At 32.8% G+C, this 17,511-nt stretch overlaps 3 protein-coding genes across 3 annotated transcripts; all 3 read right to left on the bottom strand.

Annotated features, from left to right (window-relative positions):
- Positions 1 to 4,049: 4,049 nt before the first annotated feature.
- LOC114742556 (alkane hydroxylase MAH1-like) lies at positions 4,050 to 5,549 on the bottom strand. The gene has a single exon (XM_028930783.1). The coding sequence runs from the start codon at positions 5,547 to 5,549 to the stop codon at positions 4,050 to 4,052; it is 1,500 nt and encodes a 499-aa protein (XP_028786616.1).
- Positions 5,550 to 9,942: 4,393 nt separating this feature from the next.
- Positions 9,943 to 11,206, bottom strand: LOC114742555 (alkane hydroxylase MAH1-like). Its single transcript, XM_028930782.1, has 2 exons — positions 10,957 to 11,206; positions 9,943 to 10,508 (listed from the first exon to the last, which is right to left on the bottom strand). Exons 1-2 carry the CDS (start codon positions 11,204 to 11,206, stop codon positions 9,943 to 9,945), a joined length of 816 nt encoding a protein of 271 aa, XP_028786615.1.
- Positions 11,207 to 15,031: 3,825 nt separating this feature from the next.
- LOC114742559 (alkane hydroxylase MAH1-like) lies at positions 15,032 to 16,630 on the bottom strand. Its single transcript, XM_028930784.1, has one exon. The coding sequence runs from the start codon at positions 16,542 to 16,544 to the stop codon at positions 15,192 to 15,194; it is 1,353 nt and encodes a 450-aa protein (XP_028786617.1). The 5' UTR covers positions 16,545 to 16,630; the 3' UTR covers positions 15,032 to 15,191.
- Between the last annotated feature and the right edge of the window lie 881 nt (positions 16,631 to 17,511).

Below are 17,511 nucleotides of genomic sequence, written 5' to 3'. Positions count from 1 at the left end.
TAACAATGTGGAACAAAATCAGGCCCATCCACATGATATTGGGTCCTTTTAGATTAATAGTAAAAAAAAGTAACTTATTTTTAATCTGACTTTTAGAGCAGTGAGTTTGGATAAAAGTTAGATTGAGTGGCGTCTTTGCGCTGGGATTGACTTTTATAAAAATTAGTTTGTGAAGTGAAAAAGTTGTTTAGATTATGATTAAATAAGTTTAGTTTATAGAATGACCAAAATGGAAATAACTTTTACTAAATAAATATAACTTTTATTAAACTATGTTACGTTTAATTAATATAATATATTTAAATTAGAAATCATATTAATGTGAAAATTTTTTAACCAAATAATAATACATAATTAGTTGGATAATGTACTTTGTATAATTTATGTAAATATAGAATGAAAATAATATTAAAAATTAAAAATATTATAACAGTTGTTAAAAATTGTTTTAGAATATTAAAACAAATAACTAAAAACTAATTGGAAAGTACAAAGAATATACAAAGAGAAACATAAAAAGAACATAGATATAAGGATAAAAATGTCTTTTAATTCTAAAAAATTACTTTTACATAAATCATAAGTAAGCTTTAAATACTTTTGCAATCGGTTTAAAAAAGTAGTTTTTGACTCATAAGTCAAATTGATAAAAAATTATAACAAACAGCTCCTAAATTTATAAACTGACTTATCACACTTATAAGTTATTTTTTTCCTCCAAAACTTCATGCCAAGCAGGCGTTGGTATTCATTGGGAGTCCACTTTTTCGTGTTTTAATAAAAAGTACCACTTCTAATAGGTAATATAAGAATTCATTTGATTTTTATTTTGATTTTAAATATAGGATCCTAATTCATTTTATCTCTCACATTTATCTATTTTTTTTCAAGGTAGTCTTTATAATAATAGTAGTTCTGGCCAATACACTTAATTAGTAAGAATATTTTAAAAAAGATAATTCATATTTATTATAAATAATTAAATTAAATAATTTTTTAAATCCAGTTAAATTCCCATGTCAAGGACCAGAGGTGATATTACTATTAGGACGATGTGGATGTACAGCAGGACAGCTGATGATAATGGATGGGCCTAATTAGTAATTACTAATTATTACTCGTATTATTATCACCATCATCAGCATCATCTTGGTAAAGTAATAAATAATTATTGATGGTAAATTAATTTGACATTTTCCTTTAGCTCCGAAGAGAAGATATTTCTCTTATAAATATTTTTCATCACACACAGATATATATATAAATTAAAACAAAATTGAATGAGATTCACTATTATGCTTATCATGAAGAAAAACTCAGTGAATTGATAAAAATTAGTTAATTTAATTATTTATAATAAATATGTATTATTTTTTCCATCCCAAAATAAAAATCTTAAATTTTAAAATAAGTTGAAGATTTGTTAACAACAACAATAGATAAGAATAGTTAATGTGTAATAAAATTCATTTGTTGATTAAAAAATGAAGTTATTTTAATTTTATTTATTTCAATAAATTATAATTAAGGTTATAACATATTTAACCTTACCAAGAATATTTCATTTATGAGTCACGGATATTATACGCAAAGTCTAGTTCTTATCATTATATTACTCCCATTTCCCAATCACTGCTTCTGTATAGATTTTTGTAGGTCTAAATAATTAGTGGACTAACTATACTACATATAATTTTCCTGCCTCACATTCAATACTTCTATCAATACAGATTATATCAAAGAGTAATTTTTTTATGGGTATTAGTTAATTCAGCATCTTGATGTAACATTGTAAAATATTTTGGGATTCATCCTATATTCTAAAGTATTTTGTAATTCATCTATAAATAACTAATTTAACAAAATTTTTAAATATACTTAAATTAATTAACTAGCTCTTATATTAAGGATCAGAGATAATAAAAAAAAAATTATTTTATAAGAATTTATATTTTTATTCCAATACTTATACAATTTTTATTAGACTTTTTAATTTTGCTCTGTTAGCACTATGAGCTCCTATATAGAGCCCGATGATGGTAACAGAATAAAATTACAGGTACAGGAAATAGTGATACTAATGTAGCAAAATTAAAGAATTTAATAAAGAGGAAAAAAGGTATAGGTATTAAATTAAAAAAAGGGAGAATCCCAATTAAAAAAAATTATAGCTATCAAATTGATAGAAAATATAATAAGTACTTGCAGACTGATTTTTTAAAAAATAAAAAAGTATATTTTATTTATTTTTAATTTATATCTTGGATCCTTTAAATAATGAAAGGCCAGTTCTTATCCAATCAAGTTTTTGGTCAACATGTATTCATACGAACCATCCCTCTTCTCAAAATTCAAAAATCCATCCCTCAGACTTAAATTCCAAGCTATCTTTGCGCCATATCTCTTCATAACTTCCCTTACAAGGATAGTCTTGATATTTTTCTGTGATCTCTTCAACAATCTTGGCTTCTACAGAATGGAATCAATCTGTTGTGATACGTTAAAAGATAAATATCCCCATTTTTTAACCTTATCCTGCCCGTAAGAATGCTTCATGAGGACTTTTCCTCCAACTTCTGGGCCTTTTGCTTACAAATTTTGCATCAGCCCAATCAATAACATCATATAATTACCTTCCAGATCAGTTGCAGACAAAGAGATGTGCGGGAGGTAAACCGATTAGGTGTCATTGACGTGAAAAAGTTGTCAATTCCTATATTGTAAAAACACCATTTTTCCAAATTAAATTAACTTAAATCAAATAAATTGATAAATTTTACATGTTGCCTTTCTGTATATAAAAACATATTTTTTTTAGCCAATGACATTTTTAAACTGAAACTTTCCAACCACTTGCTTAATAAACACACAGCTCTTATCACTTACATATATAGGAATTTCGTAATTAACTTGCCACCACTTGAATTGAAGAATTCTCCGTTTTCATGAATCTCAAGACAAAAATTTAATTCCAATATAAAAAAATGACTCTCTGATATAATCTGCATCCGATTTAAGTAATGAACATATGAAACAGGAAAATTATATGTAGTACAGTTAGTCCATTAATTGGGCAAACCAACACAGTGATGACTTCGTTGGCCACGCAAGGTTTACTTATCTTACATTTATACCTAAAATAATAACACTTTAACCAAAAGTACGTAGAACATATATAGCTCTCCAATTTTTTTTTTTTAAAAAAAGAGTTAGACGTTAATGGGAAATGGGAACCAATTAAAGATGTGTGCGGGTGTGTGTGACATTGACATGATGATTCGGTAGAATATCACGATTAGGGATGGTATGATAAATTAACTTCCAAATTATTAAAAGCAATTTGCTCCCAATTAATTAAGGAGAGAAATTACAAAACGAATTCAGTACTGTTCCGGTATGATTGATTGGTTGCACAGTCTAAAAGGGAAAGGGAGTTCTTAAGATTGATGTGGCTACTCTTGGAGAATAGAGAGAGTATGGACCAATGACTGGCTCCATTACATTGGACTCCAACTAAAAGGAATATGCAGTGAGAAATCTGCAACATTTTCGTAAGTTGTTTGATGTTGCAGATCCTAAGAGGGTGGTTTGATTGATATTAAAAATCCATTCCCTACTTGTCACTTCATATTACAGATAATAACATGTACTCTGTATTTTCCGTTCTTGGGATTCTTGGGAAGAACGCGTACAGGTGAGACACTGAGACCCACCAGAGTCTTAATTTCTCAACCTCCAGCACAAATTAAAATAGGCTGCTCTGCTTGTATTTATTAAATACACACAATTCAATGCCAGTTTGAGGCAATTTAATGCCAGTCTGATACAGTTATATGCTATCCTCAATTTCATGAGAGGGATTTGTCAGCAGTGGATTATAAGTAGTAGGGATTTTGTTGGGTTATTACCGGATTAGGCTTACGTCTAACGTGCTAAATGATAGTAGTATACTCAGACTAGCTAGACCCATTATGCTTCATTAATTTTATTCATCCATACGCAATACATATGCATGATAGTTTCAATAGTTCAAACGCATCACAAATCACTTAATTTCCATCTTCTTCCATCATATGACCATCTCTCTTAGTGACCCGAACTTTGAGACCATACTTCATTAGAAGCATTATTGAAAGTGTGGGATAAACAGGATGATCTCCCACCACTTGGAAATGATAATTCTTTAAGATATCAGTAGCCATAATCTTCATTTGAATGAAGGACAGGTCCTTACCCAGACAACTCCTTGGCCCTGAGTTGAAGCTGATAAATTTATATGACGGTATAGGAACAATGCTTCCTCTCTCTGAGATCCACCTCTCTGGTTTGAATTCCAAGCAGTCTTTTCCCCATACATCTTCACATCTTCCCATTGCATATAAAGATAATATTATCACAGAACCAGGACCAACCTCGTGTCCACTAGGAAGTATGTCGTGTTTGATTGCTTGCTTGCGCTCAAAAGGTACGGGAGGGTACAGTCTCATAGCTTCGCTTAAAGCAGCGTGGAGATATACTTGATACTGTGCTTCCTTTTCTTCTTTGATCTCTTCAAGGATCTTCGCTTCTACTGAAGGGTGTTTAGCAAGAAGCCAAAAGAACCAACTCAGAGCTGCGGATATAGTGTCTCTTCCTGCAAGAAAAAGATTAAAAGTGGCGTCTCTCAGAAACTGGTCATTCGCATGTTCTTTTCCTTCTTCCTTCCTCATCATACATGTCAACAAGTCATCATCGTTTTCTTTATCTTTTTCGTTCTCTTTGCTGATCTTTTCTCTCTTTGATGCTATACTTTCGTAGAGGAATCCGTCAAGAACTTCACATGCTAGGGCCAGTTTCTTCTCTGATCCAATTTTAAGCCATCTCTGAAGCTTCCAAATGCTTTTAGGTACTGTGTGCCTATAGAATATAAACTCCTCCGCTTCAGTAAAAGCCCTCTCACATGCAACTCTGGGGAAATCAATGGCAAGGCTCTCTGGCTCATATCCTAAGATATTGGAGCAAACAACATCAAAGTTGAAGCGATTGAACACGTCTTGCAGGTCCACTTCAATCCCTTCCCTTAAAACATGATCAAGAAGAGGAAGGAGACTTGTTTCCACCTTCTTTCGAACATTCTTCTCCATAAGCATCTGAAAACTCCTGGTTTTAAACAACGACTGGGAGAGTATCCTGTGGTATTTCCATGTATCTGAATCTGCAGTGACAACGCCAACCCCAAAAGCTTCAAAATCCTCACGAAACTCGGGCCCTCTAATGTAGTTGTTGAAATTCTTGCTCAAAATGTGATGTACGTTCATGGGGTCGCAGGTCGCCAAATAGTTCATACCAGTAAACCAAGGTCCGAGGAAACTACCGGTACCACCATTTCTTTGCAGAATTTGTGTTGCGTAGTCATGAATCTGCCGCAAATTTATGAGAAGATGTGGCAACATCCCCAATAGAGGCCAATCTGGTACGAGAGGGTCTCTGCAACACCGGCTTCTATGAAAATGATAAAGGAGAAAGATAAGTGCTGCAAAACCAGCAATTACTTGCACACACCCCAGCATTTTTTGGTTTGGACACAGACAGGGAGAGCTTTTCTTTCTGTATATATGATATATGGTGTGCTTTACAAATTATATATATATAGACTATAATATAATTGAAAATAAAGGATTCACGCGGTGCTCCCAAGTCAATGCAAGTTGCTGATATTTTGCTTCTTTTTGTTTATTAAAAAGATGTTATGAAAGCCCATAATCAATTAAGAAACAACTGTATGTACATGCAAGTTGTTGATATTTTTCTTCTTTTTTTCCCCCCTTCTGCACCGGTATCTTAGGTCAGCCCCTATCCATGGAGAGTTCAACGGGTCCAAACTAATCCGGATTCGAGTTCTGTTGGCCCTATACAGGGGAGACCCTGACCCCCTGGGCTATTGTGTTCCCACGTTTCGAACTCGAGACCCGTGGTTAAACTAGAATAACCCCGACCAGTTGATCTAGGTGCTCAGGGTTAAAAATTTTGAATTTTGAATTCAAGTGTGATGACGGTTAATGTATTTTTTTTTAGAGTCAATTTTAACGCCCCTAAAAAAATGTATTAAATAAATGTATATAAGTATCATTTTTCAGTATTTTTTAAGATATTGAATATACATGTGAAAATATTTTAAGATACTAGATAAATTACAAGACATTTTAGAGTACAGGATGAACCATCAAATATTTTAAAATGTGAGAGACACGTGAAAAAATATTTAAAATACTTTAAGACATTGGTTTAATTTTAACCCTTATAAAAATTGCTCTTTTTATAATCTGCACTGAGAGAAGTATTGAATGCGAGGCAGGAAAATTATATGTAGTATAGTTAGTCCCCGGATTATATTATATCTATATCTATATATATATATATACTACCTCCGGTCCTTAATATAAGACCCCGTTTGACTTTTTGTTTGGTCCTAATTATAAGACCCCAATCAATTTTTCTCTCATATTTATGTATTTTTTTCTAAGATAGTCCTTCTAATAATGATAGTTCTAGCCAATATACTTAATTAACAAGGATATTTTAGGAATGACAACACTTATTTATTACAAATAACTAACTTAACTTACTTCCTTAATCTCCTCAAATAAGTCAACTGGATTTTATAATTAGGACCGGAGGTAGTATATAAGCAAGTGGTTGGGAATTGGGAACTGATTAAAGAGGCATGCGGATGATATAATTAATAAGAGCTAGACTATGAAGTTTGTACATTTTAGACTAAACTCCACCCTAAAGCTATAATATCTGTGACTTCTAGAAGAAATATTCTTGGTAAGGTTAAATATATTCTAACCTTAATTATAGTTTATTGAAATAAATAAAATTAAAAATAACGTAATTTTTTAATCAACAAATGAATTTTATTACACATTAACTATTCTTCTCTCTTATAGTTGTTGTTAATAAATCTTTAACCTATTTTTAAAATTTAAGATTTTATTTTGGAATAGAAATGAATTCACTGGCTTTTTGAGTTTAAATACCTAAATCTTTTCTTCATGATAAGCATAATAGTGAATCTTATTCAACTTTTTTTAATTTATATATATGTGTGTGCGATAAAAAATGATTTTAAGAGAAATATCTTCTCTTAGGGACCTAAATGGAAATGTCAAATTAATTTACCATCAATAATTATTTATTACTTTACCAAAATAATGATAATAATAATTGGTAATTACTAATTAGGCCCATCCATAATCTCAGCTGTCCCACACAGCCACAGCGTCCTAATATCACGTGGATGGCCCTGAATTTGTTCCGCACTGTTAAATCTTAATTACGCGTGTTTAAATTACTATCTCTGAGTAATTCTCATTATAAAAGTTATAAATCCCACTATGTATTTTGTAAAATTCAAAATCAAAATTTCAGATTAGTACCTGATACCTTCTTTATCATTTTATTTATTCGGATGCCTTATTTGTTATTTTGAAATTCAAAAGGCATTTTATTGTCATCTTTTTCTTGTTAATATTACGATCGAGTACTTAATATAAGAACTAGTTAAATAATTTAAATAATTTAAAAAATTAGTTAATTGAATTATTTATAATAAACAAGCATTGTCTTTTTTTAAAATATAATTGCTAATCAAATATTTGATTAGAACTACTATATTATATAAGAACTATATTGTAAAAAAAATGAATAAATATGAGAGACGAAATGAATTAATGTCTTATATTTAGGACCAAAATAAAAGTTAAGCAAGTTCTTATATTAAAGACAGGAGGTAGTACAAGAGTTAGTTCAACTTTTAATTTGAAATTAAATATAAGACTCCAATACACTTTATCTCTCATACTTATTCATTTTTTTAAAGTAATCCTTATAGTAGTTGTACATGTTAAATATTTTATCAAATGGTAATTTTAGCTAATACATATTATTAGCAAGAGTATTCTAGAGAAGACAACATATTTATTACAAATAAGTAACTTAAACAAACTTCCTTAATACACTCAAATTAGTCAATTAGCTTTCATATTAAAGATACGAGATAGTAATAAAAAATTATTTTATAGAAATTTATATTTTCTTTCAATTTTTATTCCAGTAATACTCATACATTTTTATTAGGCTTTTTAATTTTTCTCCGTTAGCACTTTTTTTTTTTTTTTTGGGTGCCAAACTCTGTTAACACTGTTAACTCCTATATAAAAATTGATGATGCTAACAGAATAAAACTACAGGAGATAACGATACTAATATAGCAAAACTAAAGAATCTAATTAAGAGGAAAAAATTATAGGCATCAAATTAAAAAAAAGGGAGAATCCCAATTTAAAAAAGTATAGCTATCAAATCGACAGAAAATATAATAAGTACTTGCAAACTGATTTTTTTAAATAAAAAAGTATATTTAATTTATTTTTAAGGAAAAATTAGGGAGAAGGACGTAAAAACATTTAAATTTATTACAAAGGATCTTAAAAACTCTAATTTATTTTAACAGACCAAAACCTAAAATGTAAATTGATAGTTACTAAATTACCCTCTATTAAACCTAAAAACTTGGCCCTTTCTTCATCGTCTTCTTGCATATCCAATCTCCAATTATTGCCTTTTGCTTCCTTGCTTCACTTTCAATCTTTTGTCACAGCCGTTTCTTATGCTTATTTTCTCGCTTATCGTTTCCAATTGCCTCCCCCACCGTTTCCTATTTAATACTCCCTCCGTTTCTTATTATAAGAGACATTTAGTGCTTATGGCATGTTCCTATATATAAGAGACACTTAAAAGTTGTCTTTACTTTTTTGTGTTGATTTTCTATTTTACCCATATTTATTGTCTCCAACTCACACTCTCTCTCCTTCCCACTTCTCTTTCTTTTAATAAATTACCATTGTTCTCTCTCATGTTCTCTCTCCTTATTAATGAGGGTATTTTTGAAAAAAGAATTATACTTTTTACATATTAATTGTTTTTAACTAATTTTAACTGTTTTTTTGATTAACGTAATTCGGTTATTCGTCTCTTATAATAAGGAACGGAGGGAGTATTCATTAATAGATCAATAGTTGCTCGACATTTGCTTGGAAGTTGAAACAGAGTCCACTAAAATGTACAAGCTTCACAAATTATTTTGCATGAAGCTAGATTTTTTTATATAAAAAAATAAATAGAGTCCACTAAAATGTGCAGGCTTAAATTCCAAGCTGTCTTTGCCCCATATCTCTTCATAACTTCCCATACAAGGATACATTTGATAATTTTCTTTGATCTATTCAACAATCTTGGCTTCTGCAGAATGGAATCAATCTGTTGTGATACGTTAAAAGATAAATATCTCCATTTTTTAACCTTATTCTGCCAGTAAGAATGCTTTTTTAGGACTTCTCCTCCAACTTCTGGGCCTTTTGCTTACAAATTTTGCATCAATCCAATCAATAACATCATATAATTACTTTCTAGATCAGTTACATGCAAAATTTACTTGCGCTTAAATCTACCGTTACATATTGTTAAACATATGACCCCTAAAAAAATTGACACAGTTTCTCTCTAAATTAATTACTTGGAGTCCGGTATTGGTGAAAAGAGAAAGAAAGATGCAGTGGAACGTGTGAACTGTGATATTCACTAAAAACTTCTTATCTATATTTCCGTCCTTGTTAAGCATGAAAAGAATAATGCTTTTTCCAAACAAAATGTCCAAGAGAACTAAAGTTGGGATTCTTTCTTAGCCTCGTTACTATTTTTAAGCTAAGCGCTTTTAGAGGCTAATTTTGCGAGCTTCCTTTCTACCAAATTATACTTTATTCATCCATGCATGTAATAAAAGCAAGACAGTTTAATTTCCACGGCCTCAAACATATATCTGATACATGTGTAATAGTTTCTACTACTTCACACACACACACACACAGAGGACATTGTTTACTTCGTTGTTCCATCAAATTAACAATATATCACTCTTTCTGTGATTCGAACTTTGAGACCGTACTTCATTAGGAATATTATAGAAAGTGGAGGAGAAATAGGATGATCTTCCACCACATGGGCTTGATAATTCCTCAAAATAGAACTCGCCACTATCTTCATTTGCATGAAGGACAAGTCCTTACCCAAACAAGTCCTTGCTCCTGCGTTGAACCTAACGAACTTGAATGACGGTATATGAACGATGCTTCCTCTCTCAGAGATCCACCTCTCTGGTCTGAATTCCAAGCAATCTTTTCCCCATGCCTCTTCACTTCTTCCCATTGCATACAAAAATGACATTATCTTGGTACCAGGACCAACCTCATGCCCACTGGGAAGTACGTCGTGTTTTATTGCTTCATTGCGCTCGAAAGGTACGGGAGGGTACAATCTCAGAGCTTCGCACAAAGCACCATGGAGATATACTTGATATTGTTCTTCCTTTTCTTCTTTGATCTCTTCAAGAATCTTAGCTTCTACTGAAGGGTGTTTACCAACAAACCAAAAGAACCAAGTGAGAGCTGAAGTTTTGGCATTTCTACCTGCAACAAAAAGATTAAAAGCCACGTCTCTCAGAAACTTGTCATTTGCATGTTCTTTTCCTTCTTCCTTCCTCATCATACATGTTAGCAAGCCATCATTTTCTTTAACTTTTTTTCCTTGTCTTTGTTGATCTTTTCTCTCTTTGATGCTATGCTTTCATAGAGGAACCGGTCAAGCACTTCACATGCTCGGGCCATTTTCTTCTCTGGTCCAATTTTAAGCCATCTCTGAAGCTTCCAAATGCTTTTAGGCACTGTGTGTCTGTAGATTATAAGCTCCTCTACTTCGGTAAAAGCTCTCTCGCATGCAACTAGCGGGAAACCAATGGCAAGGCTTTCTGGGTCATATCCGAAGACATTGGAGCAAACAATGTCAAAGTTGAAGCGACTGAACGCATCTTGCAAATCTAATTCAATCCCTTTCCTTTCTACAGAAGAGGAAAAAGACCTATTTCCACCTTCTTTCGAGCATTCTTCTCCAGAATCATCCCAAAACTCTTGGTTTTAAGCAGCGAATGAAGGAGTGTCCTGTGGTATTTCCATGCATCTGAATCCGTAGTGAGAATCCCATCCCCAAAAGCTTCAAAATCCTCACGAAGCTCGGGCCCTTTAATGTAGTTGGCGAAATTCTTGCTCATCATGTGATGTACGTTCTTGGGATGTAAACCAAGATCCGAGGAAATTACCAGTACCTCCATTTCTTTGCAGAACTTGAGTTGCGTAGTCATGAATCTGCCACGAATTTATGAGAACTGGCGGCAACATCCCTCATAGAGGCCAATCTACTAAGAGGGGATTTGCAACATCGGCTTCGAGGAAATGAAAAGGGAGGAAGATAAATGCTGCAAAACCAGCAATTACTTGCACACAACCCAGCATTTCTGGTATGAACTCAAACGGAGGGCTTTGCTTCTAGGGAAAATTTCATTTAAGGACCACAGAAGAAAATTTATATCAGTCAACCCTCAAAACATTCTAAAATATTACTACAGGACCAAGGGACCAAACTGAAATTAAAACTAAAAGTAAGATTACAATAATACCCCTCACTTTTATTTTTTTAAAAAAATAAATATTAATGGACGCAACTGTTCCGGCCATTGAAGGTTGGAGGCTCGGCCACTGACGCTCAGATGGCCTCCATCAGAGGTTGGACCTCCGGTGGCCAGAAATTTTTTTTATTTTTAAAACAAGATGGCCAAGGGAAGGTTTGAACCCATGACCCCTTGGCACACCAAAAGTGATGTAGCCACTAAGCCAAACAAGCCATTCAATCATGTAATGCAAATAAAAATATATAAAACAAAACAAACACAACTGTCCAAGTATAAGTGAACAAGTGAAATTAGACGATTTACAAGTGAAATTCAGCAATTTACAACAAAAATTAGGCAATTTACAAATAATATAACAAAATTCACAACCCCAGATGCAAGTGTTTAAGTACAAATGAGCAAGTGAAATTTGAAGATTTATAACAAAAGTTTATGGATTTATAACCCAAATTTGACTATTCACAAGAAATACAAAAGAATTCATAGCCCAAAATGTAAGTATTTGAGTATAAGTGAACAAGTGAAATTCAACAAGTTACAACAAAAATTTGACAATTTACAAATAACATAATGGAATTCACAACCCTAAATGAGTGTTTAAGTGTAAATAAGCAAGTGAAATTTGAAGATTTACAACAAAAGTTTATGAATTTACAAGTGAAATTCGATGATTTACAAGTGAAATTTAGTAATTTATAACAAAAATTAAGCAATTTACAAATAACATAATGGAATTCACAACCCCAAATGCAAGTGTTTAGTGCAAATGAGCAAGTGAAATTGTAAATTTCACTTGTAAATCTATAAACTTTTGTTATAAATCTTCAAATTTCACTTGCTCATTTACATTTAAATACTTGCATTTAGGGTTGTGAATTCCATTATGTTATTTGTAAATTGCCAAATTTTTGTTGTAAATTATTGAATTTCACTTGTAAATTGTCGAATTTTACTTGTTCACTTACACGCAAACACTTACATTTTGGATTGTGAATTCTCGTGTTTATTGTGAATAGCCAGATTTGGGATGTAAATTCATAAACTTTTGTTGTAAATCTTCAAATTTCACTTGCTCATTTGCACTTAAACATTTGCATCTAGGGTTGTGAATTTTATTATGTTATTTGTAAATTGCCTAATTTTTATTGTAAATTGTTGAATTTCACTTGTAAATCATCTAATTTCACTTGTTCACTTATACTTGGAGAGTTGCATTTGTTTTGTTATATATATTTTTATTTGCATCACATGATTGAATGGCTTGTTTGGCTTGGTAGTTATATCACTTTTAGTATGCCAAGGGGTCATGGGTTCAAACCTTCCCTTGGCCACCTTATTTTAAGAAAAAAAAATTCCGGCCACTGGAGCTACAGTAACGGCCACCGAAGGTCCAACCTCTGGCAGTGACCACCTGAGCACCGGTGGCCGGAACAGTTGCGTCCATTAATATTTATTTTTAAAAAAAAAATAAAAGTGAGGGGTATTATTGTAATCTTACTCTTAGTTTTAATTTCAGTTTGGTCCCTTAGTCTTGTAATGATATTTCAGAATGTTTTGGGGGTTGATTGATATAAATTCTCTTCTGCGGTCATTAAATGAAATTTTCCCTTGCTTCTATAGATATATGATGTGGCTATGCAAATATAAATAGACAGTAACTGCTAGAAGATTCCCGCTGTGCACTTGAATGGGGACCATCTCATAGTACACGCAATATGGGTAGGTGATCCATCTATTGTGGGGTGTGCTTGTGTTTGCTTCAAATTATCATACACAGTTTACAATCTGATACTAATCGTCCTCTTCATGAAAACTTCCTTTCCTTTAATTTCTCACCACTTATTATTGTGGCATACAAGTGTAATGGGTCCAGGAGAAAGTTTCTTAAACGAAATTAATTCGCAACTTAATTGATGGGGTCAACAACTTAATTACATGTATACCATCAACTTAATTGATGGTATACATGTAATTGTTCTATACATGTATCTTTTATTAGAGGTAATTTATTCAAGATACTGTTGGACACTAAACGTGAATATACTTTCAATAAAGATTCTAATATTAGTTTGTCATGTTGTAAGGGATTTTTGTAGTATTTTTTAAGAGGATGCCAAGAGCATGAGTATCACTTGTAGGATTATGGTTTAATGGATCCACTACCAAAAAAAATTGATTTTCAACAACAACAAAAAATCGCCCCTGAAAATATAAAAGTCGTCGTTAAAAATTCGTTACCGTAGCAATCGTGGCTGAAAACTTTCAACAGCGATAAAAAAAAATTGCCACTAAAAGTGTCTCTCGGTGGCAACTTTTATAAGTTTTAGTAGCAACGTTTTTATCCCCGCCAAAAAGTGCTTTTAGCGACAACTTTCAATGATGACTTTTTTTGTCACCTCCAAAAGTCTTTGTCTAAAGTTTTTTTTTTTTTAGTAGTGATCCTTCAACCTTGTCCAGATTTCACCCAAAAGAAAAGAGGAAATACATATGGAAGCAGTATTCAACGCTGCCCAATCACGTTGAGGGTCAACAGGGATTTGGTGATTAATTTGCTTCCACTTGAATTGAAGAATTCTCAATTTTGGTGAATCTCAATTCTCAAGACAAAAATTCAAGTCCAATATGAAAAGTACTCTTTTTACAGAATCTGCATCCGATAAAACGCAGTAAGATATACTTTTCTGGTCCTATTTATAAGTCACTTCAAATATATTTCACATAGACTAAGAAAAACTTTAAACTTTATTAATTCTTATTTAAAATTCAACAAGTTTTCAACTTTATCCCTATTTAGTATATATTATATCTCATGTAAACAAAGTCAACACAATAATAAATGAAGGATAAAATTATACATCCATACAAAATATTTCTCTCAATATCATATAAATAGGACAAAAAAAATATATTCTCTCTTTGTCCTATAAATAGGACCAGAGGAGTATATGGGAACTAATTAAAGGCGTAAGGGGGTGCGGGTGTGTGTGGTCTAGATTTAGAGTTGAAGGAAGCCAATTCGGCCACGTGCTTTGAATGGTTTTCAGCCATTGAATGTTCATGACCGATCTAAGTGAACATGTTTAATTTGGAGCGATGCAACAGTACGCAACTAAGAAGAATAACTTAAAGAATCAAGAGAAAGGGGGAAAAAAACAAAGAAAAGAAAAAAGGAACCGAGGAAAATGGAAGTTCCAACACAAAATAGGTTGCTCTATTTCTTGTATTCATTATACTTGCAATTCAACGTCAGTGCTAGGTTAGCGCCTACTGAAGAGGAATTTGTTAGTAGTTAGACCAATCAGTCAATCATACTAGTTAGACGCTTTTGACCCGTTCAGTCCCAAGATTAGTCAAATTAATTCTCTAGCTAATCTAACTTCTCTGTATGTACATTCAAGTTATTGGTCGTCCAGATCAAGAAATTCCTCATCAAACTTTATAAGCATAGCAACTTTTGTGAGCTTTCTATACGCCAAGTTATAATACTTTTATTCATCCGTGCAATATAATATATGCATAACAGTTCCCCACCACCTCAAACTTATGTAATACATGCATATATAATAGTTTCCACAACTTCACACATACATTAGAAATAATTTAATTTATTCTTCCAACGAATCAAGAATCACTCTCTTTTTGTGACCAGAACTTTGAGACCATACTTCATTAGAAGCACTATTGAAAGTGTGGGAGAAATAGGATGCTCTTCCACCACTTGAATATGATAATTCTTTAAGATAGCAGTAGTCATAATCTTCATTTGAATGAAGGACAGGTCCTTACCCAAGCAAGTTCTTGGTCCTGCGTTGAAACTAATGAACTTGTATGACGGCACATGAACGATACCTCCTCTCTCTGAGATCCATCTTTCTGGTTTGAATTCCAAGCAATCTTTTCCCCATATCTCTTCGGATCTTCCCATGGCATATAAAGATAACAGTATTGCAGTACGAGGATCAACCTCATGTCCGCTTGGAAGTATGTCGGCTTTGATTGCTTGCTTGCGCTCAAAAGGTATGGGAGGATACAGTCTCAGAGCTTCACAGAGAGCACCATGGAGATATACTTGACATTTTGCTTCCTTTTCTTCTTTGATCTCTTCCAGAATCTTCGCTTCTACTGAAGGGTGTTGAGAAACAAGCCAAAAAAACCATGCGAGAGCTGAAGTTAAGGTGTCTCTGCCTGCAACAAAAAGATTGAAAGCTGTGTCTCTCAGAAACTTGTCGTCCGCGTGATCTTTTCCTTCTTCCTCCCTCATCAAACATGTTAGCAAGTCATCGTTTTCTTTCTCCTTTTCGTTGTTTTTGCTAAGCTCCTCCCTTTTTGATATTATACTTTCATGGAGGAACCTGTCAAAAACTTCACAAGCTTTGGCCATCTTCTTCTCTGGTCCAATTCCTAGCCATCTCTGAAGCTTCCAGATGCTTTTGGGCACCGTGTGTCTGTAGAATATAAACTCCTCTGCTTCATTAAAAGCTCTCTCAGATGCAATTTCTGGGAAGTCAACGGCGAGGCATTTAGGATCGGATCCTAAGACCGTGGAGCAAATAGTGTCGAAGTTGAAGCGATTAAACACGTCTTGCAAATCAACTTCAATCCCTTCCCTTTCTACATGATCCAGAAGAGGAAGGAGACAACTCTCCACCTTGTTTCGAACGATCTTCTCTAGAAACCTTTCAAAGCTCTTGTTCTTAAACAATGAATGGAGAAGTGCCCTATGGTATTTCCAGGTGTCTGAATCAACAGTGAAAATCCCATCTCCGAAAGCTTCAAAGATTTCGCGAAACTCAGGCCCCTTTACGTAGTTGACGAAGTTCTTGCTCATCATGTGGTGGACATCCATGGGGTCACAGGTGATCAGGTAGTTCATTCCAGTAAACCAAGGTCCCATGAAGCTCCCAGTGCCAGCTTGTCTTTGGAGAGCTTGAGTTACATAGTCATGAATCTGCCATAAATTAGTGAGAAGTGGCGGTAACATCCCCAACACAGGCCAATTTGTTAACAGAGGATCTCTGCAACATCGTCTCTGATGATAATAAAAAAGGAAGAAGATAAGTCCCACAAAAGCTGCAATTACTTGTGCACAAACAAGCATCATGGCCGTACTATGTGCTGTTGGAGATGTGAATGATGAACTCAATCTCTTGTGATATGTTCACTTTATATAGCGAATAGGAAGTTCAAGTTGTGTTCCTAAGTCAATAAATTAGGTGCCTGATATACTTGCAGATTAGGTATCTTCACTTAACTCCCAAAAGGATAAGCAGCATGTGATGAGGACGATGTAACAAGAAAGGGACATGCATATATCTGCATCCAAGAAACTTTAATCTTAAAAAAGCCAATCACCTTGTAATCTAACAGCATATCGATCATTCTAGTTAACGCTAATTTAGGGCTCGTTTGGATTGTTGTTGCAAATGGTAAAAGCACACAGAAAAGCATAAAACTAAGGTTTGTGGCTTATTATAGCTCAGAAGATTATTTGGATTGGGCTTTTCTTTTCTAACTGACTTATGGAAAAAAGTAATTTTTCTAACTGACTTATTCAATGTAATTTGGATCAACTTTTCTAACTACTTATAGGAAAATTGTGCAAAACTTACGATCTAATTAGTTATGTGATTCCATTTACTTTAATTACAGACTAAATAAATTTTAATGTATATTCATGTTTATCCATTATGTATATTTAATTAATTATCTACAATGTATTTTCAAATTTTCTCCGTAACAAATATTTTTATTCTATAATTTCACAAATAAATTATTTATATTTTATCATAATAATTTTATGTGTTTTTTTAAATTATTATCACATTAAAAATATAAAATTTCAAACACTACTCTATGCCCTTTTCAGTCATTTTACAACTAAACAAACTTTTCTATTAATCATCTAAATAATTTTTAACTTTTTCAACTGACTTTTTAAAAGCACTTAT

The sequence above is a fragment of the Neltuma alba genome, unplaced genomic scaffold (genome assembly GCF_004799145.2).
Source record: "Neltuma alba isolate B1F8T4 unplaced genomic scaffold, ASM479914v2 tig00003810_pilon, whole genome shotgun sequence".
NCBI classification, from domain to species: domain Eukaryota; kingdom Viridiplantae; phylum Streptophyta; class Magnoliopsida; order Fabales; family Fabaceae; genus Neltuma; species Neltuma alba.
Note: the sequence above shows the minus strand (reverse complement) of the source record. Positions and strands in the feature narration are given on the sequence as shown.